General features: G+C 33.4%; 1 protein-coding gene across 1 annotated transcript in view; it reads left to right on the forward strand.

Annotated features, from left to right (window-relative positions):
• LOC112602348 overlaps nucleotides 1–23,709 on the forward strand; it is a 124,752-nt gene extending 101,043 nt beyond the window's left edge. Inside the window, exons 5-7 of the mRNA XM_025350380.1 lie at nucleotides 604–834; nucleotides 20,188–20,695; nucleotides 22,801–23,709. Of these exons, the coding sequence (XP_025206165.1) occupies nucleotides 604–834; nucleotides 20,188–20,695; nucleotides 22,801–22,886 (825 nt within the window). The 3' untranslated portion in view covers nucleotides 22,887–23,709. The remainder of the gene's footprint in view (nucleotides 1–603; nucleotides 835–20,187; nucleotides 20,696–22,800) is intronic.
• Nucleotides 23,710–27,013: the final 3,304 nt, after the last annotated feature.

A 27,013-nucleotide genomic window follows, 5' to 3' on the forward strand; every position in this document is an offset into this window, starting at 1 on the left:
AAATTAACATACTTCTAGTGGTTCGAATTGAAAAATGTAAAGATGTTTGAATTGGTAAACAAGTTTACTTTGCATCGGTCGGAGCACTTTTTCAATTTTAGCAAATGTTTGGCGAAAATAAATATTTTACATTTTATAAATTTATAAATTTTTAACACTGAATATATTGAAAAATATTAAAAATATTAAATATATGCTCCGACCGATGCAAAGTAGACTTGTTTACGAATTTAAACATCCTTACACTTTTTAAATCGAACTACTAGAAGTATGTTAATTTTTGTCAGTCGCTAAGGTCGTTTTGATGAAAAATTCATAGGGTTTGCAGGGGCCTTAAATCAGGATTTTGCGTACCGCGTGAACCCTTTTAATCGAAACGAATAATACTTTGTGCGTAACATAAGGTGAGACACTGTATATATAATATTATTATTTTGACCACCCGCTTATTCCTCATCATATACTCACTTTTCCGCAAATCTCAAAGTGTAAATAATATAATATACTTCATCGATTTAACTATTGTACTTAAATAGATTATAATATTTAAATATGTATATCATTCTAATTTATTTATGTTTATACCTATATTTCGTTTTTTAGGGTGATGATAGTCCATCAGATTCATCGGAAGTATGGAACCTGCGTGAAGTTTCGATGATCCATCAGAAAGTGTTGGTGATCGCTGAGGTGGCGTGGGACGCCCGCCAAGTCCATCGTCCTGCCTACTTGGTCACGTGGGAAATCGATGGTGGCGGCCTGAAGGGCAACTTGTTCACAGACACCACGTGCGTCACACTGTCCCTGTGGCCGGATACCGCATATCTTATACAGGTCAGTAAATCATCGAGCACAATCGTGCGTTAATTACGATCGCCTTGCTAAGATAATAACAATAATAAATGATATTATACAGTGTTGACACTTTGAGGCAAAAAGCTAATCTGTACGCTTGAGTACCGACTGTCGTGTCGTTATGCCCGTTGTCTTCATATAATATATACGAAATGTATACAAATTAACAATATAAATATATTAATGTACGTTTTAGTTTAAAATATCTAAGTACAAAAGACATATAAGGCGTAGGACGTTGGACTGCTAAGAAAAACTTGACAATGATCATAATATAGTATATAAATACATTTTTTTGTTTTAAAACCTAACAATTTTTATATTTACTTCCATTTACCGTAATCGATTTTACGGTTCTTTTTGTTTAATATACATATATTATTTTAAAACGTATTTTATATTAGCATTGTAAATATAAACGAAATTGTCTTTATACCTACGTTAAAATAGCTACGCGTATAATAGGTGTTCCGAACTGTATATAAATATTCACGCGAATCGCGGTGTTGGAATATATGTATAAAGCTATAAAAATAAGTAGAATTCTTGAAAGTGAATTTAAAATTACGTTTAAATTCAGTTTAAATTAACCGAGTTTCTGAACGACGACTGAATATCAAAATAAGTTTACTGCAGAGCTTACGTTTCAAAAATATAATGTCACAGCTACTAGCTACTACACGATCAAAACTCCACAACATCGTTTCTCATTTTTTTACACGTTAACCGCCATGAGATCTAATAGGAGATCTCACTTAATTTTGTCAAAACCGTCAAGGGTTTTTTCATAGGTTTACTTAAACATTTTTCAGCAAAAATATTTTCTAATTTCTTTCAAAATTTTTAACACCAATTAAAATATCATTTTAAAAGAAAGTTTAACAGTTTCAAGTCAATTAAAGGTAAGATCTCGGAATAGATCATATGGCTGTAGGATGTCACTATCTGAAAAAAATATTGATTTGGCTATTACCACGAGATCCCTTATTAAATCTCATATCAAAAAGTACTTTTTATGAGACCTTACATTGAATCTCAACTAATTTTTGTTTTTACCATAAAGAAAAAAAATATATAAACATGTATTGTTCAAGTCCTAATGCAACATCTTGAGCGTTTTACGACTTTCTGCGTGATTTAAAAAAATAAATATTCAATAACTTTATATTATAATTTCTAACGCTGATTTTATGAACTTAGACCAGTGTATTGTGTTGTAAAATATAAATGAAGGATCGCTAACGCTTATCACTCGCATTGCTTTATCGTGTGGTGGAGGGTTGGGGAAGCGGTGATTACATTGACGTTATTTTACACACAGACGCACACAATACATGCCCCATAAAAGCCGGAAGTGGAGGTTTACCAGATGCCTTGTGGTGCAGTGGGTGTTTAAGGATTATGAATAGACTAGCCCCCAAATGTACCACATTGAAAATGCACGTCATTACCGCTATTTAACGACTATACACGCTACTATGACAGCGAAAAGAGTGCACTACATTACATACTGCGTTCATTCCGGAGGCTATTGTCAGCAATGTAACTAGATAAAAATATATTTGCCGGAAAGTGTTAATCGATGATGGCGAGCGGAGGCCACGTGACCGGATGAAACAGGATATCGACTACCCGGCACTCTGGTCATGAATGGTTCATCACTCACAAGCCATACTACGAATAGTAATAATAATAAATCGTCCAAGAGTTCCGTTTCTTGTGATGGTGCGTATATTATACAAGTGGATACGGGTACCTATGAAAGTATTTATAATATGATATAAACTATAATATATTATAATACATTGACGGGAAAATAAATGAAAGCTAAAGAGGAGATGTGAAAAAAAAATCACACAAAAATAGTTAAGAGAACAATTTATTTACGTCTTGTTTATATATATATATATATATATATATAATTATTTCTGTTGGTAGCTGATAAGAATGAAAACCGTATATTACATTCTATATATTTACTGTATAATAATAATAATATGATATAGGATACAATGTACGATAATATTATGTGCAGTACGTATATTGCCGCGTATACGAAACATTGTATTATATTATGACCCGCATATAAAAAGCAATTGCCAGTGATAACGCGCCCAAACACGCTCTATATTATTATTATTGTGAACTATCGTGTATACTTATATATAATATAATACGTTATAATACGTTAAAACGCGTATGTAGTAGTGCAGCCTCGGGTTCGCGAATTCGACTTTAAATCCTATTATTATTATACATATATAGGACATCGCATTTCGATTTGTGACCGAAAAAAATACCACTTAATGGTTTCCGGCGGCGTGTTCCGACCGATTTTTGACCGAACTGCTGCAGGACATGACAATTTTCATTCAACGCCAGCGGGATAATATTGAATTATTACAGAGCCGTCACAACATTGTTGCGTATATGCGTATCATATTTTATAGAATATCAACGGTACCTATAATCATAATATGTGGTATGTAAATATATATATATATAATATATATATATATACAATAGAATAATACTGAATGTGTTATTATTGAAAAAAATAATAATTTTTAAATACACTATATTATTATATTGCACGTGTACTGCACCCTTTTATGCCTTATTATATTATAATATTATAATATATTAAATGGATTCATAGGTACGTCGCATAAACTTGATTTATTATTCAAAGTCAAAGAACTCAGGTGAAATATTCTCGTTATAGATTTGCGTGTTATGTGGCTGAATATCGTTTGATCCCACAAAAAAAAAAAAAAAAAAATGATGTACACGAAGTTTACCCTTTAATCTCATTAAAAGATTTTGCATATTATACCAAGATTTGACAAAAAAGTTTACAAGTCCTTCAATGTTTGGACAAAAACTGTGAAGAATTTATTGTGAATAGTTTTCAATATTTTTCTCTACCAATATTAAAGGACTGGGTATAAATTTACTCGTCATGATGGAATTGACTTGTGAATTCTGGTAATAGATTTATAAACTTGTTGGTTGTAGAAAATATTTTGAGGCCAGTTTACATAATGGTTTTATATCTAAAGATTAAACGGTAGAGTTGGCTCCAAAATGTTTAAAAATCTTCAATGTATTTTATAATATGCATTTGAAAATTTAAAAAATTAATTTACACATTTTTGCATAGCTTATTCTCTGACATTTAGTAACGATCGATAAATATGTTTATACAACACGTATCATTTTTTAATTTTGAAAGTTAGATAAGTCAAACTTTATTAATGAGTAACAATTTAATATCGGTAGGTACTAAACTTCGTCCTTTATATGTACTTATATGTATTTAAAGATTATTATACTTTATATGTAATCGATTGTATATCCACGTTCTACAGTTATAAGTTATAACAATATTATTGAAGTCTTTCGTGTGGGTTGTACAATAGGAGCGATTTGTCATTTTCAAAGACAACTAGACGACGAAATGAAACAAAAGGTGATAATGACGCATCAGATAATGTGAAGATATGGAGATAACATTGTCATGACGTGAAGACGTGTATAATTATTATGAGTGCCTCGTCGAAACATTACATTAATTATATACTCGTAATAAGTACATAATAATATTATTATTGTTGTATTAAAGAGTTACGTTATTAATTGTCGGTAACAAAATGCATTTTAATGCGAATTCCCGCCTCCATGGACATATATAATATTACATTTCAAAAGATGGATGACCCACCGGCGTGTGATGTATTTTTTTGATAGCTTTAAACGCGAAGCTTCTTCACTCTAGTCGTCAAAGCAATCTAGTGGGTAATAATAATAATTAAAATTTTTATTTTAATATTAACGTTTCCTCAGCGTATTAACCATACCATATATTTACACATATAATAATACATCGGAACGCATATAACATGTATACTATATAATATGCATTGTACGCTACTATTACTCCTCCTTCACTTCGACGTGTGATATTTTAAAAACATGTTCTTTGGTTTTAGTTCTCGTCATGCACGTAAACATATACCCACAACTGTTATATACATGTATATGTATTGTACATACGGTTGTCTTAAAAATATTTTTATAATAATATATTATATACATGGCAGGCAGAACGGCACTTTGACGATCTGCTCTTTTTCTTCCGTTTCCGATTGTAATCCACTGACTATAAGGAGGCTGACGGCGTATCCAGGCTGCAATAGATCATGTCGGCTAGTGCAGCTACAATAATTAAACGCTATTATTAAATTGTAGATCTCCGAATGCGGTAAATCAGTTGGTTAATAATGGGTTGGCCGATTGACGGAAAATCATCGACTGCACGACGAGTGCAACGTGTGTGCGCTCCGTAGGTGGTATAGCTCTATGTCCGTATAATCTACTGACGATTATACAGACTTTAGACTGATATGGATAAATTATTGGAAAAATTAATTTATAAAAAAAAATCACTCATACAATATGTGTGCAATGTATATAATATAATATTACATGATGTCTTATATAGCTTGGATATTGATGGGTATAATATATGATGTATCGCTGCCTATATAACTATACCGTAGTTTTTCTAATAAATAACCGTGTTTGATTTTGGAAATTTTTCAAATAGCTAAGTCTAAAATAGGATTTTATGCATAATTATATGTACAAGTCAAAAATAGCTGGACAAAGAATATACATAAAAAGCGTAAGACTACGCATATTATTTATTTTATAAAAACAAATTTAAAGTACTTGGAATACGGTATATAATTGTTAAAGATGTTGGAACAAATTTTATTGAATTGTTGGTTATTTGTTAAATATACAACTCTTTTATGTATCATTCAACTAGAAACATGACATTATTTTGTTCATTTTTGCTCAATTATACATAGGTACATGTATAAAAAAAATAAAACCGTAATTATAGAATCTATACATAGGTATAAGCATTAAGAAAAATATTATTCAATCAGATCATGTTATAATCTTGAAGTAATCGTATATAAATACTCATGTAAATTAATAAATGTCAACGATGTTAACAATAAAGTGGGCGTGCAGATTATACACTAATATTAATACATACCTATTTAGTGCCTAGGTTGCGTGCTCAACTTTTTTGAAAAGGGCGATATGAATTTTTATCTCTTTCTCAGATCATGTTATATGACAAAAAAAATGTATGTTTTACATTTATCTGTCGATTAGTTATTAATTATAATAATACTCGTATATCATTATTTATTTTAAAGTGTGTTAGGTGAATTTGTGTTTAATGTATGTTGGTATAACTTCTGAGTAACACATTTAACACCCAACGATAGGTACTATTGATTAAATTATATGAAAAATTAAAAAAATCACACAGAAAAAATGAATTGAAAACAAAAATTTTTATTTTAACAATGAATGATGAGAAATCAATAGATAAAAATAATTCAAAGGATGGGGAGATATGATACACTCATCCCCTCCCCGTGAGCTCACCACTATTCACGCCCATAATTACTAATCTACCCTCACGAATCGTGGTCATATACCGTTTGGCGTTCAACATCTCTATGATAAATGTTGTGTTTTAATACATTATAGTATTATACAACTGGATTTGTAATTCATTTGCGCGGCTTTGTGTAAGTAATAGGTTTCGTACGATCAATCGTTTATCGCTACCGATAACGAAAGCCGTCCGCGGCACGAGGGTGACGCTACGGAGGACACGCGAAAACGCGATCCCCTTAAAGTTCAAGTCTTCTCGAAAATATATTATATGTATATTATTTTTGTTCCATTATTTTCTGACCATTCTACTGGCATTGATTACGTGGTACAAGACTTTACGGCCATATCTGATCATATAAATACGCTATGTATACAATATACATATTTATATATACAATGTGTGCGTGCTCAGTAACTTACTCACGGTCTATTTATATTATTGTAATATACGAAATAATGCGTTTCCATCCATTTAAGCCAAGGGGTCTGGCGGACAAAGACATTATGCGTGGAGAAAAAAAAATAAACCTCAGCGCACTGTAATGCCATTACATTATTGTCATGCTATTTCGTTCTGATTCGCTTTGTTCGTGTCTGAATCGCATTATTCATGTGACTAGATAAGTTCGCATTTTTAGCCGATTCCTGTCAACCCCCGTAAATGACGTTCTCTGTCACGTGCACCTATGATATTACGTACTGAGAACCAAGGGAGAAATTAATAAATTATTCATTTCGAGCAGCTGTTTATCATTTGAGCATTCCGGTGACGTTTATATTTCACTTGGCGTGCGTTACAGGGGCGAGTGACCGAGCGCGGTATATACCTAGGTACCACTCGCGGTAATCATCAGTCCGTTCATATTTTTATTATTATATCGTATACTATTTATGCCAAAAAGACGACATGCCACGTATAACAACAATATTATAATATTATATTATTTAACTGAACGTAATTTACGTCACGGTGTCCGTCACAAATATAGCCATGACGGCTCAAACTTTATCACGGTAAAACGATCAGCATGACCTGTCTGCAAAGTGCACATTAATCGAGTGGCATGGCATGTCTAATACGGATAATTCAAGTATAAATACATAACAATATATTGTATTTATACGTAAACTATTTTGTCCACAGTGTATATAAATTAGTATTAATAATGTTCTGTTGACAGAAGTCCGTCGATTCAAAATCGAAACGTCCATAATATTAGTTTATTGATCAACTGACGTTCGCAAATAACAATTTGTATGTTTTAATAAGAATTGAGTGTATTTCTTTGTGCATCGTTGGCCAATATGTAATGATGCGAAACTAAACGATTTTTTCTGCAATATTCGAACAATATATTTTTTCATTTTTCTTTTGTTTAACAAAAACCAAAATATTAAGCATTCATTTGAAAAATGTCTGTAATATTAAATATGTCTGCTAATGTTTATATTTTATTCTCATCGACCTAATTCGCATATGCTTTCTAAGTACGATTTAACTATATGTGACATCTTTAAATATAATTTCCCCCCCATAACTAGTTTTTATTAAAAATTAGTCAAGATGTCTTATAGTAGGTTGACAAGCAAAAAAAGTTTCTTATCTGATAACATTACAATCATAAAAAAATTAAAAATCAGCTGGATTAAATTTATGTTTATTAATCATTATAGATAGATTATAATATACTCTATGCATATTATTATTATATTTTCGTATTTATAATTAGTTCCGTAATATTATGAATAGTGTAGTGTCGAAATCATTTCTGACTTATTGTTGACCATCATCAACCGATATTATATTACACTAATATAAATTGTTCATAGAATTGCGCGTTACGTAACACTTTTTTGTTGTTCAAGGAAGACACTTGAAAATAATAATAATTATTATTTATTATAATCGGTGGTGAAACTCGTATTATTGTTGTGTTAAACAAAAGTTTTCCGGAGTTTTTTTTTCTTTCTAACCCTAAGTTATAAAATACGTTTTGTTTAAATGAAATTTATTTTTCGCTGCAGCGAATTGTACTTGACAAATGTAGGTCATATTGTAGACATCTGGACAGAGCCGACACAAAAATTTTGAAGAACACCTGAACTGAATGTTGCACGCTACTTGAAAAACGTCATTTATCATGTTTATCGCAAAATTGTTTTTTCGTTTCTCCAATTTATTAAAAGATATATACATATGTATATAAATATATATCTAGTTACTAAAGTTTTTCGTGCACACTCGTTTATACAAGCTGTTAGATAATAAATTATTTACCTTATAAAAAAAAGAAAAAAAAATACTAGCAGGGCGAGGGTATTTGTCCGGACATTGTGAAAATAATATTGGCACGTTAAATAAAAAAAATAAATAGAAAACAATAACTCGATGAACAGGATGAAATTAGTGTCATTTAGTAAACGTTTGCACTTTGTAAAACGACTTCGACTTTAGCGAAAACGATACGTCACTCGAACATTAATTGAATCGACAGAACTTATTGGTAACTGTCCGATAGTCTGTAAAATCCATCCAAAGCTAAAACGAACAATGTCCTTGTAATGATAGTTATACAACGATACATATATAATAACATCAACTGTGGTATACCACCTTATCATTAAATTTATGCTTGTTTAATGATTTAGTAAAGAGTGATGGATCCATTTCTTCTGTACAACAATATGCGTTAGTACAGACAGCTGAACATCAAGCAATTAACCTCTTAATCTTCCACCGATATTTATCGAAATATAAAAAACTACTTTTAACATTATTAATTTTAATTGAAATATAAAAATATGATTATCACAAGAGAAGAAGCTGATAATAAATAGTATTGCGGACAGATATTTTAATAAGTGTTTTTATATAATATGATGATAATATTAAATATTATCAGCTTTATTTTTATACCGTATACAAAAATGACAAATAAATATTGAATTCAACGAGTTCTATTTTTTGGGGAGGGAGATTAAGACTCTCAAAGTTCCCATTTTTTCTTGTTTGCATCATTGATAGTATTAGGGCAGATTATATATAATTCAGGTACCTAAATTGATATAATAATACATATTATAAAACACCTGTGGGATTAGATAATTATAATTAATAATTGATGATATTATATTATGTTGTAATATTATTATTTTGCTGACACGCGCACCTACCGCATTGGTGTCGTCCAAGATGTATAGTCGTATTATCACAGTATTTATAGAATTTTAATTTCGTGGTCGACCAGCAGCTATAACAGCGGCGGGTCGGGCGGCGGCGGGGCTGACAGAGACAATTTAATTACATTGTCACGGAGACGTACAACGTGCGTGCTTGAGTGTACATACGGATTTGTGTGTTTTCGGGTATGGCCAAACCGCACACGCACACATATTACACATTATAAGGTCACCGGGACCCTAAACACAAGATCGGACCGACAACGAAGGACTCCGCGAGTGGTGGACGAGTGTCGGTGAGGTACAAACCGTTGATACCACGGGGTTTGGTGGGGTTATTGGCGATGAAGGGGGCGGTAGTGGAAATGCAATTTAACTTTAATGAACCACCGCGACGGCTTAAGGGACTCGCTGATGGCTCGGAATCTAATTTAAATGTACGACGCGCTGCGCAGATACAGTCCGTTGCCCGTCTACACGATATACAGTATATACGCGCGCGTGTGTATGTATATATAGTATAATATACTGCACGCGCACTCTTTGACATTAATTTACTTTATTCCGTTACGTTAATTAGTAGCTCTTATTTCGTTAAACGTGAACGACGTCGCGCTAAATTTTCTTACCGTATATATATATATATTATTATTATTACGTAATATTGTTTAGTGATAAAGCGCGTACGAAAATTGTATTTATGTAATATTAGGCCAGTAGGTACATTGTAGCATTTTGCCGGAGAAAATCGTGAGTGGTATCGTGTGAGAGAAAATACGTTTACAGATTGATACCGATTATGCTTATACATTACCGTTGGCTTCCCAGCATGTATGTATATATCTGCTATATAAGCTTTTTCGAAAATTAATCGCATTCACTACTTATAGGAAGAGAAAAAATAAAAAGGAATAAAGAAAACTGACACTGCGCCGCCGTTTCCATTTTCCCTATTAATTTTGTTTCGCAAGCGAAAAGCACTTAAAGCAAGTCTATATCTTCCGCCAGACGCCCAAAATAAATAAAAGTATTCGCGCGATAAGAAAAGGTTTTACTTTATGTTTGTTTAATGAAGCAGCGCTGCTCTTTACGCTATTGTTATTATTATTACTATTATCGGACGGGTTTCGCTCTCCTTTAAACTACTCCAATTCAATAATAATAATAATAATATAATAAACCCATATACGCGTCGTAAGCGTTGTGTAATGACTAATGTAAATTATTATACGATGATGTCTAAATTAACATCGGAAGAAGCGTCGTTGTTTAAGATTTCACGTTTTCACGTTCGCATCGTCCGATCAAAACGGCGGCGACGACGACGACGACAACTACGCGATTTTCAGAGTGCGGTACGCCTTGATTCCATGTTTTCAGTGCCGTAGATACTCTGTCGCGGAATGCGAATTCCCAGGCGATGACAGGTCATACAAATAAGAGTATATAGGACATTATTTTTACTCCACTCTGACGTCGAATACGTTTTTCTGAAGTCAATAAATCCGGACCACAAACCACCGCGAGACGTCAGCACGAGACATATATTATACGTACCTATATACACGTATACGCTATACGCATTACGCACAGATATAGATATATATGTATAAATAGTATGTGTCTTTTAAAAAAAAAAAAATAATAATAAAATAAATAGACGGCTCAGCGTTGACGTTAGTCGACGTATGTACCAACGACGTTTCATATTATGTATTGCTGCAGCGGTCGTGCGAGTTCTACCGATGTTGTATAATATATATATATACCAATTCACATAATATAACTTATACATTTATCACAAATCCGTGTGTTTTTATTACTAGAAATATTATAATATTTATATTTTATTGATTGGTAGATCACTATGTATTACATTCATCACTTATTATGTACTAACCTTACGGAATGATACTATCGATTTTCCTTCGCTAAGAATATAATGATACAATTGTTATGTTAAATCTTAGGTATATGGAGTATGGACGCAATTAAAGATTATGTAGTCTCGTTGTATGATCATAAAATTGTCCGATATTGTATTATGGCTCGCGCGAGTGCGTTTAAGTCAAGAGGAAAAGGTTTTCTGGGTCGGCCGTGGAAACCATGCGAGTGGAACGGCCGCCGCGTGGGAACAACACTATATTGTATACTATACGGTCGGCCGCGGCGGCGTCTTTTCGTTTTTCGGATCTCTAAAGGGTCGCATTCGTTGAGCATTCTTACACGTCGCAGCGCCCACATATTTAGATTTCCGATATGCCTAACATGACGACGACGGTTTTCCGATATGCGTATTTATCGATACGCATATGCGGTCGATCGTCCTGTTATTATAATCGTCGTCGGGGAATAAAGCGGAAGTCAGTCGCTGGATAACCGTCGGTGTGTAAAGAAAACGAGGTATTCTGTGCACACGTACTGTACCGGACGTTCAAAGAGGAATGCAGTCAATATATATATATATGTATATATTTATATTCATATTCATATAATGGTACGATAATTGTACGATTCGGTAGCTGGGTTGACTGTGTGATTCGTATTGATAATAGTAATGTAGTAATATATTATCATTCCCGAGAGTGTTTGCGACGTGATATAATAACACTATCGCGATAGCAGTTTTAAATGATCATCGTCGGCGTCCCGAACGGTAAAATTACGAAAAGCTATAATATTAAAAACTACGTTGTCAGTAATCATTGATCATATAGGTAGGTACATACAATTGGCCATACTAAGAATTTGATTTCAACATTTAAAAAAATACCATTTGACACATTGATTGAATATTGTTGAAATCCAGTTTGTTATAATTCCATATTGAAATATGTATAATGACGACTATACGAATATATTATAGCATTACAATTTTCTTGGACCTTACTAAATCAAACCATCTAATAGTTTAGACTAGTAGGACTTACCTAGTTTTAAGTATTTAATAATTGTAACTGTAACAGTAAACTTGGCATTAAAAAGTTTAAAGTTGAAAATAAAAAAAAAGTAATAACAGTATTTCTAACTAGTGTTCAGGAAATAAATTTGTAAACATTGTTGGGTGGTTTTCGTAATATTATGCTCCATTATGCGTAATACCTAAAATTTCACGTAAGATTTACCTCAATTACATGTTTTATATTATTTTGTATGTTGTAATAGTATTTATATTAATCGGGGCGTTATTATTCCAAACCATGTCGTTATTGGTTTTCGAGTCAGACGAGATACATAGCGCATAATGATAATATAATGCAACAATATTGTACCCCTGCAGTTTGTGTATACGATATATTTGGCTTTGTACAAATGCGAGATCCGAAAATTACGCACACGATACCGCACAGCAAACGATAACATATTATCGATCGGCGCGGGAGGACGCCGACGTTTAGGGGACACGGCGGATACCGACGGGACACCAAAGTTTACATTGGGTTTATATTTTTGAATGTTTTTTCTAGTCGGTTAGACCATCACAGATTATGAGTCTTAAGTGCCCGTGATATGTACAAAAACGGCTGCATCCATCTCCTTCACCGTCGCTCATTGAAAAATACTATTTATGTATATCGTAATTCGAATAGGTACCGACAACAGTATTAAAATATATAATGTCGTATGGTGTATACATTTTATATTGTGTTTTTTATTTATTTATAAAAATAAATTGTTCAAAATTAAGAGCAATATAAAAATACAGACGTACGCACAAACGTTTTCTGATGACGATATTGTCTTAGCTAAAGTATAAAAAGCTCGTATTTGCATAGGTATATCATTGTTGTTGTCTCTGTTATAACCACGGTTTCTGAACTACGAGGATAATAGAATTGTTATATACGGTCGCGTGCGTGCATTAAAAGATATTCAATAAAATCAATGTTTATAATAATAGTAAGTATCTAAGATATTCCACTGCAGGTCGTCGGAAATCTTTTCAGTTTATTTCTCCGTCGAGTGCTGCATCCAGTATCAGACGTCTCGCGTATATCAATACGTGGCTTATTATTATTTGTTTACGAACCCAGTTGTGTTTGTTTTGTTCTCAAATTCGATATTATACCACTGGCAGGCAATAACGCGGCGATGATAATGATAATAATAATAATAATATACTCGGCCCGAAACCAATGCGAATTGTAGTCAACATCATCAGCCGGTAGTGTTAAGTTTTATTTTATGTTTAACGTTTGGAAATCCGACGAAAATCGTTGGTACCGGGCCAACGGTAACCGTGTTAAAATATAACCAGCGGCTGACAACCGATACCTATCTATATAATATAGGTACGTTTATCAACACCTCTCTCGAAAAATCCCTTTATGCAGAACCTATCGTCTATACCAATAAATTCTGAAGTATTATTCCTTTTCCGATTCGCAAACAGTTTTCTGACCTCATTCCTGTGTGATTATTCGCTCGGAAACGGATTTACTTGTGGTTTAGCTCGGAATTTAATTAAGAACTGGGGGGGGGTATTTATTATGTATGGTCGCTGTGCGGAAAATATAACGATTTATTCGGACCAAATGCAAGCCATTGGTCCGTATATAAGGTTACTATTTATTTTTTTCTATTTTACTCGCTAGAATTTTTTTTCTTTTTAAAACGGATCGAACGGTCCGTGTTTTTTTTTTTGGGGGGGTTAGTGTAAAACATTGTCTCAGACCATGGACGACTGCTCTATATCCCGCTTTTCAGTTGTTGTATATGTGCGTGTATATAATAGTGCGGTATTGAGCAGGTGAAATGGTTTAAATGTGCAAACCAATAATAATACTTGTACGTTCTTATTAAATATACATAACGCTGGTACATCGCTCGTCATCCTTTTTGAATAATTTTTAGGGACGTAGCATACGTACTGTTTCAACAATATTATATTATTGCGGCTTACCACTCTGGGCGATGTATATACGACTTATTTACGTCATTACACTGCACCGCGGTGCGATTACACGTGACTTCCGGTACCGCCCATCGGGTGCTCTCTATAATGGCCACGCCGCACCACACGGTCACTTGTTTTATATATAAATGTGGTATAACACTACCGACACGTTATATTATATATATATATATATATATTCCTTCCCCCCGTACGATTATACACCGGACGACAACCATGTTTTAGGAAAGAATTGCCGAGCCGTTTTGATCGTTAGGGGGTAGCTTAGCCTCTCGGTTCACTCGACTGCAGACAATACTATATCGCGCGAGTGCAGCAGCAGGGTTTTTAACGTCAGTCATTTTTTTTTATACAGGTCTTACCCAAAATCGATATTGTGATATATTTTACGTTTATGTGTACCTACTGCTGTGTAACTGCACGATATTCGATTGGATGATAATAAAAAAGAGAACAATTTATTCGGCGAGTATTATGTTATTATATTGATAACGTTGGACAAATATTTGTTGTTCTCGTGTAACCGCGTTGTTATAAATTAACTAAAATGGTATCCGCTGACCAATTATATAAACAATCATAAGGAATAACAATGCATATATGTATATGGATTTTGAAACCAATTCGTACAGAGTTCAGTTCAAGTAATGGTAATAGCTATATAACCGTGTTACCCCAGTGAAATAAACCCGTCGAGTAGTTAAAAGTTCAAAATTGGCCTCCCGCTGGTTCTTAACAACCCTCCCAACCAAATACGTCTGAAATTGAGCCCGCGATATTAATTTTCTAGAACTTGGACGCCCCGTTGTTTACCAATCGCTGTTTCTTTATAAATAGCTTAAAGTCACTTGGTAGCCGAAATTATACTTCGCATATACAATATATTATCATGTTCAAATGTAATATGATGTTCTATAATATATCACGTTTGTATATATGCATAATAATATATACTAGTATCATTTATTTATATATACATTTTACACGCGTTATAAATGTTCAATAAGATATAAACTGCAGTAGGTCTTATAAATGCATATCTAATCGCTTATTTTGGTAGTAGATAATATATAATGCGATAGTTTTGACGTCACGAAAAAATAAATACTTCATCTCACTATTATAATAATATACCTATATGTATATATATATATATATATCTATTATACGTTTTACAGTTTATGATGCACACTGTTTGCGACTAGTAATGACATTCGCGTATACCACGTCGATAACTATAAATGCGTATTACATATAAGCTAACCGTCTTAACCTATCCTAATCGACTTATATATACAATTTAAATAGCTAAACGATTTGAGTCAACTGTTTTTTTCTTTCTTTTTTACAAACCATTTCGAACCTATATAATGTATATGCTCAACATATGTGTATTATATATTTATATATATATATATATATATATATGTTTACGTGTATACTTGTATCTATCCCGCTGATCGTACACGAAAACAATTTCAAAACTTCTAAAAGCTTAAGGATCTCGCGTATATCGATTTACCATTGGTTTGCAGGTCTAAAATTGGGTCCGGCTTAAGTGTGTTTCCTGATTCGTCGGATTTTTCGATCATTTATTCTATCCTCTACTTACCCTCTCCCGTTCACACAGTGTCCAACCACCGGCAGAGAATCTCTTATTTTTCCACTCGGCTACTTCTAACAATTTCCCTGCTGCCGTATAAAAAACCACCACGGTGTCACATTTTTTTCACTTTCTCTTTGTTATTAACTTCTGGCTCGGGGTGACGTATTAACCGATTTCCAACGGTAGAACAAAAAAAAAAATAAAATACGCCGGGGACGTTAAATGGCTCGTAAAATTGGAAATTCTTCGTTCTTTTGACAACCCCCGTAACTTAGTTATAAATATCATTAAGAAGTATTATAAAAGATGAACTTTAACCTCCAAAAACTTTTTCAATTTCTCTTCTCATTTTCGGGAATTTTTCATTTTATTGTGTTGATATATTATTACGTTTACTGTCTACTGATCGCAGTCTTCCACTTGAATATTTTCAACTTGTTTTACATTTTAGCCTTGTCTGAAAATTATCCAGAATTAAACGCATTTAAATTCGATTTAAATAAATCGAACGACCGTCGCCGCGGCATATTTTCCCAAAATCATAATATACAACAGAAACAAAACATTCAATATTAATATTAAATAAACAAAGTATTTGAGTTATTTTTTAATTATTTCAGAGAATTTATCCCATGTAGCTGGTATGAAATGTTCGTACCTTCTTGTTTGTACGAGTTGGAAAAATATAAATGGATATTCATTTTTATTCTCTGATAATTCGGGTAAATTTCACTCGAAATTCACATACTGTTATGCTAATTGTTAATGAATTAACGTAACTTTTCATAAGAAGCGCAAGTTGCAAATTAAACAAATGCTCTTAAGAGTATACGCTTTTAATCGAGTAATTACTTAGGGCACGCGCACATCCCCTATCTGCAATGTGTGTACGAAATGTTGTCAGTTTTCGAAAGCCTGCAGCGAATGAATCGTTTCCAGGACGTAATTTGCAATCATTTCAAATATAAGATGCACATATATATATCATCAGTTTTCGTCGTATTTTTTAACCAAGTTATTTTACTATACTGTTTTGCGTGTTTTTACGAAGATATAATAACTGTTGTATAGTAGTATTATAATTGCAATAAAATGTTTATGATATATTATACTATTTTAGTATAGATTTTTTGTTTTGATTGTTTGTAAAGTTAACATGGAAGTATCATACGATTTTTTTTTTTTTTTAACTAAAAACAAAAATGTAATCCAAATGAAATTTAAGTTATTGCTCAAACGTGACATACATAAAATTTTTGTGTCTGCGAAAATGCAAATTATAATAATAGCCAATGTTAAAAAACGCGAAACGTATTTTGCGATGAATAGAAATAATGGTCGTGGTCATTGCGTTTAAACATATGCTATTGTTCTAACTTCTCGTCTGACGAAAATGTACTCAACATGTACCTAGATATCGAGAACAAGATGAATAGTATGTGTATAATTATATAACTATAGGTACATAGTTTTTATAATTTTGTTGCTCCACTTGCTGTCAGTAATTAAAAGAAGGCGTACGGAATGACAAATCATTTTGGAATACGAGCCGTGTATACCCCGAGCGAGCGCCGGAACACATTAAAACACAAAAAGAATAGACAATTATAATTAACCTTCGTGCTCAGAAAACACACGAACCGTGTTAATTAAATTAAAATCGTTTTAAATTTTTTTTTCTCTAACAAGCAATTTCTGCTTTTATAATAAAACTAGGAACCGTATTAATTATAGCGAATTCATCGTCGTCCAATGGCTTTTTTTCTCACAGTCTAGAAACATGGCCGCACCGTACAATTTTGTGTATGTGTTGCGTATTATTATTATTATGTTTTGGACGAACGTCCGGCAAATGAGCAATCGAATACGAGCGCGCCTATATTCTCGAGTGACCTCCCAGAAATACAAAAATAACTCCAGATAGTATAAAACGACGGTTGACTGGCTTTCGTGCGTGACGTTCACTGAGATATCGATTTACAATTTAATGAAAACTTAAAAAATAAATTAAATAAATAAATATGTCTTATTGCTCTCGCTGAATGTCATATAATTCGTATGATATGTACCGACAACAGATTTCTTTTGGGGGTATAATCCTCCCATAATTTCATATTTATGTAAACATCGGATTTTATCTCATGTCATTGTATGCACCTCCGTAGTTAATAAGTCGACTATAACATGTTACATGGCTCTAAACGTATCTACATCGACGTAGTATGGCACGCTCATCTTTAACCGTATAGGTATTGATTTACGCTTTAACTAAATTACATTCTCTCCTACTCGTTTATATATTATAGCATGTAGACAAAGATTTTCGATATAATATTTCGTACATGTATTTACTCTACCGAGTATCAAAATCTATCGGAATACGTTCAGTAGTGTCCGGAGCAGCAGTTTTGTCGGACAGATATATGATAAATACAATGTTAAAATAATTAAATGCGTATAAAGCTTTTGACGAATGAAAATTGTAGTCCTACGGATGACGTGCTTCTTTTGGCGTTCCGTCGAAATATTTTCCCGTTTTGGTGTTTGGCTGCGTACACAGCGAAAGTACTTGCTGTGCCATTTTATGATTATTATTAGCGTTTTACATGTTAACAGTATAAAAAATATTTAAGCATATAATAACGTTTTTACGACTTGCCGACGTCTATAACGGCCATTTAGGAATGTACTCCATGTCTGTATATCAAAAAATGTATATATAAGTGCGCGCGTGTGTGTGTATAACAGCGACCTCGATGGGACGTTAATATTTTCCATTACCATACTTACAGCATTATTATACTCCGCGAGAAGCAAAAATAAAAAATATAGTACGCGTGGTCGTTATTCAAAAGAAAATGGAATATATATACTGTTTAAGAACTCTCTCTATATTGTCTAAAACTACAGTTTGTAATCTCCAAAAAAAGTGTATTTGCGTATATACGCCATTATTTTTTTAAATATTCCTTTTAATCTATTTAGATGGATCGCACGCGATTGCTACCCTCCCCTCCTAAAAAAAAAAAACCGTTCCTAATAACAAAGCACATAATTTTCGTAAAAAAAATGATAATAATAATCCTGAGCAAAAATTTTTATAATAATTAAAATAATGCAGAAATTTTAATTTTTAAAAAAAAAAAGAAATCCGAAAGAACAGTGATAAAATCCTATTTAATAAAATGATTTAAATACTCGACAAAACAAAGTCCATACGAAATTACATTGTTAATAAATACTCCTGTGTGTGTGCGTGTAGAGCTTTAACCCGACTAGATAGTTCTAATGACAAAACGTTAAATTTGTTAATAAAAAAAAAAAAAATCATTCTAGAAAGTCTTTTCTATACAATTGAATGTGATACGCGCGTCAAAATCGATTTCAAGTATAAAATAAATATACAGGATTATTTACCTTCTATATTCATCCGCCACCTTTTACATTTTAATAATGCGTTTACTTAATTTCTTATTTTAGAAATCTTCAAGTACTAATTATAGATTGTTACCATTAAGAAGTGTCATGTAGTGATACAATTTTCTTTTTTTTTCAAACAAGGATTTCCTTTTTTTTTTAATTAAATAACTATAATTTTGTGCATTTTTTATATTAACATAACCTTTATAGTTACAATTAACTAGTCTATAATTCTTAATATACCTATATAAGATTTAAAAAAATCAGAAGTCATTTTTGTTCGATTTCCAATTTATGTACATTATGAGCATATTAAAAGTTTTCAATTTAATAATTTACAATAAACAATTGTGTTTTCAAAGGGTTTTTAAGTGTAAGGAATATGATCTTTAAATTTCAAAAATTACAGTTTGAGTAAATGCATGGAATCAAAGGATAAATCGGGGGTGCGCACAAACTTAGTGAATCGCCGATTGCATGCGTATAATAAATATAATATGTTTGTACCCGTACGTGTATATTTAAATAACGTTGGAAAACGTTAAAAAAAAAAAAAATAATAATGGCGGTAAAGTTTTATCGCAAACACGGGTGCATATACGACGAAGTGCAGCAGTATAATATGTCGTTACCCTTTCTACGTACGTTTTTAGGAGCCGCGTACCTACTCGAAAATCTCAAAAATCAGCTGTTAACCTCGATCTCTTTACGCGTTCTGTTACAGGTGTCTCTGCTAGGCGGAGCCGACGAGTCCGTGAAAATGTCTACCAGCCCGACGCTACTGTTGGACACCAGGAGCGCTGTGCACTCGACTGCCGCCGCGGCGAAAGTCACGACGGCGGCGGCGGCGGCTGCCGAGGTGGCCGCTTCAGACCGTTGGAGCGACGGCGGCGGTTCGGAAGAAGACGAAGACGACGACGAAGACGCGATAACGGCGGCGGCGGCGGCGGCTGGCGCGAAGACGGTGTCCGCGGTGGCCAGAGAGGAGGACGTGACGGCCGAACTATCTGCACCCGTGGCCGTGGCAGCCGGGCTTGGCCACGCCGAGTGGCAGCTGCTGGCCGTGGCCGGGGCCGGCGTGGCCGTGTTGCTGTTGTTGGCCCTCGTCCTCGCCTACCGCAGCACTGGCGGCGCGTCACCCGCGCTCCACAAAGTGGTCCGGCACGAAGACGCCGAGTGTCCGCCGCTGTTGGACTACGCGCCCCGACCCTTGGACTTTGCCAAATATTTGGGTAAGTCCATATTTCGAATAACGCCGCGGTATAGACCACGTTGTAATATGCTATTGCGCGGTGATTTTTTTTTTTTTTTTTGACCCTCGTCGATAAAGAAAACAATTCGACCGATTTCCCGAGGCTCACGTCCGACGTGTTGGTTTGCAGTAAAATCTGTCGCGCGTGTGTGTGTGTGTGTGTGTGATCAGCGATTTGGATTCACGGCCGAATCGCACGGTTAAACCATTTATCGGACCTCCAACGACGTTTTGTGCTTGGTAGACAAACCCAATTATATTTTGCCGTCTACCGCGATGAGATTTCTAAAGGAATACTGCAGCAATTTCTGCAAACATATTGGAACTTTTTACGAAGTTTGCTCGGGATCGAATTTCTTGCTCTCTGAATTTTATCGTTCATATTTTTACTCCGCCGCTTCGAATTGATTTCAATATATCGAAATCACTTTTCAAAATAAATAAATGAAAACACTTTAAAATTAATTTCAAAGTAAAACTAATGACGAACATTTGATTTCACGAGTTATATCCGATAAATATAGATTGGTTGGTACGATTATATTGACAGGCATCAAAAACACTCATTCGCAACTGTGCGGTAATTTGTGCGTGTAAAATCGTGTTTAATTATACGGATGTCAAATCATAAATATCCTAATAATCCTTATCAACTTTAATCATTCGTGAAACATAAATTAAACATATTTTCCCAACACTGTACATATTATATTACTGCTTTGCAAACAATCTAACAGGGCTTAGCGCACTCCCTTCTTATTTTTCGTATTATAAACTCTTAAAAATCGGATAGTTTGCAATAAACCTCAAGTGCGTTCGCCGTTAATAAATATTCCACAAACATGTACCAGCTCCCAGTTTCGATTTGGTAGTCATCGTCCGACTTTGCGCTTTTTTCCGTCCGCGTAATACGTTTAAGCCTTTATGTAAATAATTATAATCTAACCGGCAGCCATATATATATATATATATATCTACCTGCTCGCTTTATGTACGGACCTCGATTGACGCGAAAATTGTATGGGGTTTACCGGTTTAATTACTCGGCGGCGCGAGAGGGTTGTCGTCTAATTATTATACGAACCGAGGACGAAGACGTCTGTAGGGAGGGCCCGCTACCTCCCATCGGTCATTAGCGTGGCGTAATATTCACTACAAACAGTTGCGGCATTTAATTAAAACTGATTAAAATGAGTGCGGAGCGTATTAATTATTATACTGCGCACTTATCGTTTAACGAATCGACGTGAAAACGGATAGTATAGTACCTATACAGTCAAGTGTGTGTGGTGTGTGGGTCAAATTCGCGTCCGAAAACGATTTCTCGGATCGTATTTTGTCGGACGCAACGATTTAACCGTATATTATGAGATCGATTAACCAACGCGAGTATATATTTCGTCAGATAGTCTCATTCGAAATAGTATTACGCGTGCAGTTAATCGCGTTCAGAAATATAATTGAACCACGCGAGTTATACATTTGTGTGTTTTAAATCCTGTAAGAACAGCACTATTTGGCATAAAGCCCGAATTTGTAGTGTAGGTAGTTCTCAAAATCTGAGTTATCTGTTTTGCGTGTTCAATAAAATTAAATTAAATGATGCCACTAAAATGAAACAAACGACGTAAGTACCGCGATATCTACAACAACCAGCTCCCCCCCCCACACACACACACGCACAACTGCGTACCTATAGGATTATTTCGGGTTTGAACCAATTAGTTATTTTATATTTTTTTTCTTCTCAATCGATTAATTTGATTGATCGTAATTTTTTTGTATTATTAGACAATAATTATACGTTTAAAAGATTTGAGGCTATGATTATTTAAGAGTTATAATAATTAAATTAAGCAATATTAATCTATTACATATTTTTACTATAATCCTTGTAGTATATTTTACAATTTTATAAATTTGAAGCAACTTGTTTAAATTTAGAATAAAAAAGTTGGTTATTTTTTTTGAAAAACCCCATTACAGAATACTCTTTAAATGGTATAAAAAAAGTATTGTTTCTCAACCCCCCTTATAACAATATAATAGTGTGCGAAAATTCATTTGCTTGTCGTTTGTTTGCAGGCCGTTGTCGGAGATCTCATCAACTTCTCGACGAGGACGCCACGCCACAGCAAGAACAGCCGATCATTACTCACGTTCGGCATTAAAATATTATAATTAATTATAAATTAATATATTATAACACTATTGGGTGTCGCGTGTATGGTGTTATACGCCGCGGTCGTTGTTGTCCTGACGCTGCCGATATATATTTATGATATAGGTGTTATATCGTTTCGTTTCACTGGAGTCCTAACCAATGTTTTTGTCCCTTTAATCTATTTTGTTTTGTATAAATATTTGTGTTGTATATATTATATATATAATATAATATATATATATATATATCTCGTTGTACATTTTATCCTATAATTACGCGATGTACATACGATGACTATAATATTATTTATCACCACGAGGCGTAAATCCCATGCAATTATTATAATAATATAATAATAATAAATTGTAAAAAACATAATAAAATAAAAATGAAAACAAAAAGGAAACTATAAAAGTTAAAATAAATCAAATTCGTGTGTTTTTATTCAGTATACGACGTCGTGTTATACTGCATGTTATCTAGTCATGTGAATATAATATATATTATAATAATACGTTACACTTTAATAAAAATAAGAATTATGTCAACTCACTATTGATTTGCTTCACGATATATAATAATACATTATTGATTATTGTTTTATATCGAGCGTAATATTTTTGGTAAATATATTTGAACATAATATTACGGTTTCCATTATCTATTTCTTATACGAAAGGTAAATTTATTTCACGTGAAATTATAAGAACATTGTGGACTTTTTTTTTTATCATTATTTTTTATTTTATTTTGCTCTTAGTTGTATTATTGTATGTGCTAATTTCTATTGTCACCGATTTTTAACGATAAAATGCTTTATTTTATTTTAAAATATACATTATTTGATTTAAAATATCATAATACATTATTATTATTATTATTATTATTATTGTGTAATATTATTGTACATAGCAGTGGCATGTATTATTATTAATTATTATTTTAATCGATGTAAGTTGATATTATATATATAATATGTGTTAAGAGAATAATTGAATAAAAATTATAAATATAAATTTTACTGCTTACGTATTTTATTCGACGACGTGATGATATTGTGCTATGCAAAAAGCATAAACCCACGCTCAAATTTAAACCAAGCACAACAGCTTTTATAGGTACATTACCTACGTCGTACGGTATCGTTGAAGGTTTAATTGTATATTTAATTACACAGAAGTGGCGAAAGAAATATTAAACTCTTGTCATAAATACGCATAGCAGTATCGACTAAATTCGACGCGCACACACTTAAACTCGCACGACGAGTATTCTACCAGTACCACACGAACACACGTCGTGTATTGCAAGTACGTATGTAATATAATATATTATTATCGCGGGGGCGTCCGGTAAAAGACTAACGCGCAGCGAAGTTTTTATTTTTCGGCATTGAGTTTTTCTAACTTTCGTCGAACGAATTAAATCCTTAATATTTTCAAAAGAGTTTTCCGTGTACCTACGTACGTACGACCGGATAAAAAGTCGAGCTAAATGACAAACACCGAGTGTAGTGTATAGGTAGGTACACGTCAAACCGAATTTCGCTATCGTTCTCCCGTAACGTTCCCACGAGACTACAAAATGTCTTGCGGTGTCATCAGCTCTAAAAACTGCAGAATGCCCGTGAATCGCGCACAAAGTGATCGTCGCTCGTCGGCGGTGAAATCGGTTGTCAGACGGTGAATATTTAGGCGGTATTCGCCGTTTTATTTACTCCTCTTCCTCGTCCTCCTCCTCTACCTTTCTAGTAGCTCACTTAGACTAATAAATGTACATTTTTGTGAAATATAAATTTAAAAATTGTCGCTAATGAGATTATAACATTATTGTTATAAACAATTATAACGCAATACCTAATTGTTTTTTCCGATGTAAAAAAAAAAAAAAGAAAAATGTATCCCGAGCCGATCGCTTCCCTCCTACCCGTCGCATCAATATCCCCTTTTCCCGTCACTGAGCATAAAGTATATTTTTTCTCCTTCGCCGAGATATTCAATCATCGCCGTGTTCGTCTGTAGCGGTGGCACTGTTAAAGTAATAATAATAATAATAATATTATTATCTCGTGAAACTCCGAGGCCAGTTCTGGCTACGGGTTTTTACGGAGAGCTCGTATCATGATATCGTTATGTGTAGTATAGTTATACCGCTGTTGAGTGCGTACCTATACGCCGTTGCCGCCGTCCGCGCCATTATCCAATTAATTATAATATATTATTTCACATGCTGCATATTATTATTATACACTCGGAAAGATGATTCATTGCCGAGAACGCGTCTATACAGGGTGATTCACCGGTCGCGTTCAACCACATTTCTAATACCATGTTTTGAAATTCTTGAGACTGTATAGTGTATAGGTACTCTATCGGCGGGACAGCGCCCGCGGTATGTTAAACTTTTGTTTTTCAGACAAGAACCTCTATTTTTTTATTGCAAACAATTTAATGTGATTAATTGTTCTTAAAATTTAAACGAGTTTTATAGTGAACAATAGCAAAAAAAAGTTTCACGAAAATATAAAATCGATAATATTATGCCATATTAGATCTGGTTCTTTTATCGCACTTGGACCATCGTTATAAATTATAAATATTCATGGATTAATTTAAATTACTAACATTTTCAAATTGCCGCCTACATATCTTATAAACTTATTATCCTTAATATATTATGTATGTAAAGTTAAATAACTCAAAAACTATATACCGTTTCGAAATTTGACGTCGATATTTCGAAATATTATTTAGAAAAATTATCCACTGAATAATTAATGATATAAAAAAACGTTCACGTTTAGAAAACGGAAGATTGTTCCTTCGCAGAAATTCAGGACACTCGACTTTTAGTATAGATAAGTTTTAAGTGTATGAAAATAAAGTTTTTAAGTGAATTTTAAATTTTCAAATCTCAGATTTTGAACAGCTACAATATCGAAGAAAAAAAAGGGCGATCATTTTTTGTGAATCGCCCTGTATAATATATATTTAACGGTAAACCAGAAGAACAAGAGAGAAAATAAAAACGTATCATACACATGTAATATAATAGTATTGTGCGCAACCAGTGGGGCCCCGTCGACGATCACTTCGGTCAGGATTATTATAATTTATAAATAATATTTTTATATTATACATTAACATAGTCGAACGTGAGTATTGGTTTGATATTGTTTAATAATATTATATAGTACATAATATCAGAATCTTATTCGATCGACCGCCTCTTATTTTTATTTTCTATTATTTATGATGTTTTTAATTCCGTTGCGAATTACGCGTCAGCTGTAATTATAGTTTATAGACGAGCCCAGTGACGACTCGACGCGTATATGGGCTCCCCCCCGACGTTTGGCTAAAATGCGATACAAATCTTAATTGGCTCCAAAACTCGTAACGATATTACACTGTAGGTACGATACCGTACATGATAACGTTTGCCGGTCCGAGTTATCGCGTTCGTCAAGATTGCGACCAGAATTTGTTTTCCAATCGTGACATGCCGTTGTCCACATGCTGAGCACAATAAGCGTCGTTGTTTACACTTGTAAGTTGTAATATTTTTCAAATTAAAATGTATTACGGCATAGGTTAATATCATTGGTAAATATAGATTTTTGTTTAATTCTGAATTTCATGTACGGAAATCGAAACCGGTAAACATTATTGAATTTTACTTACAAAACGTTTGCCGACGGTCAGCCGGTAGTGCCTACAACTGAGATCGAGAAAAACATTGCCGCCGCCGCCGTCACTATACGAGCAAACGATTTAGATAGATACGTATATGATTTTTGCGACGAGACTGAGGCTAAGGTCGTATAATAACTTCAATTATATTGAAGCTGCTTTCAATTAGTAATAACGACCGTATAATTATGCCAGTAAAACCGTTGTACTTTTTTTTTTCTTTTTATTCTTAAATATGTTACCGATGTTTCTTAGAGGACTTGATTGCATTTTAATTTTATAACGTGTAAATAATTACGTGACTCACAATTATTATTTAAATGTCAAATAATCGTTCTACTAAAAAATATTTTGATGAAAATATCGAGCACGGTTTCCATTCCCATAATAATATACTATAAATACTTACGTGTCGTAAAGTGCGATTAAAAATAAAATTTAT

The sequence above is a fragment of the Melanaphis sacchari genome, unplaced genomic scaffold, assembly GCF_002803265.2.
Source record: "Melanaphis sacchari strain LSU unplaced genomic scaffold, SCAv2.0 Contig103_pilon_pilon, whole genome shotgun sequence".
NCBI classification, from domain to species: Eukaryota; Metazoa; Arthropoda; class Insecta; order Hemiptera; family Aphididae; genus Melanaphis; species Melanaphis sacchari.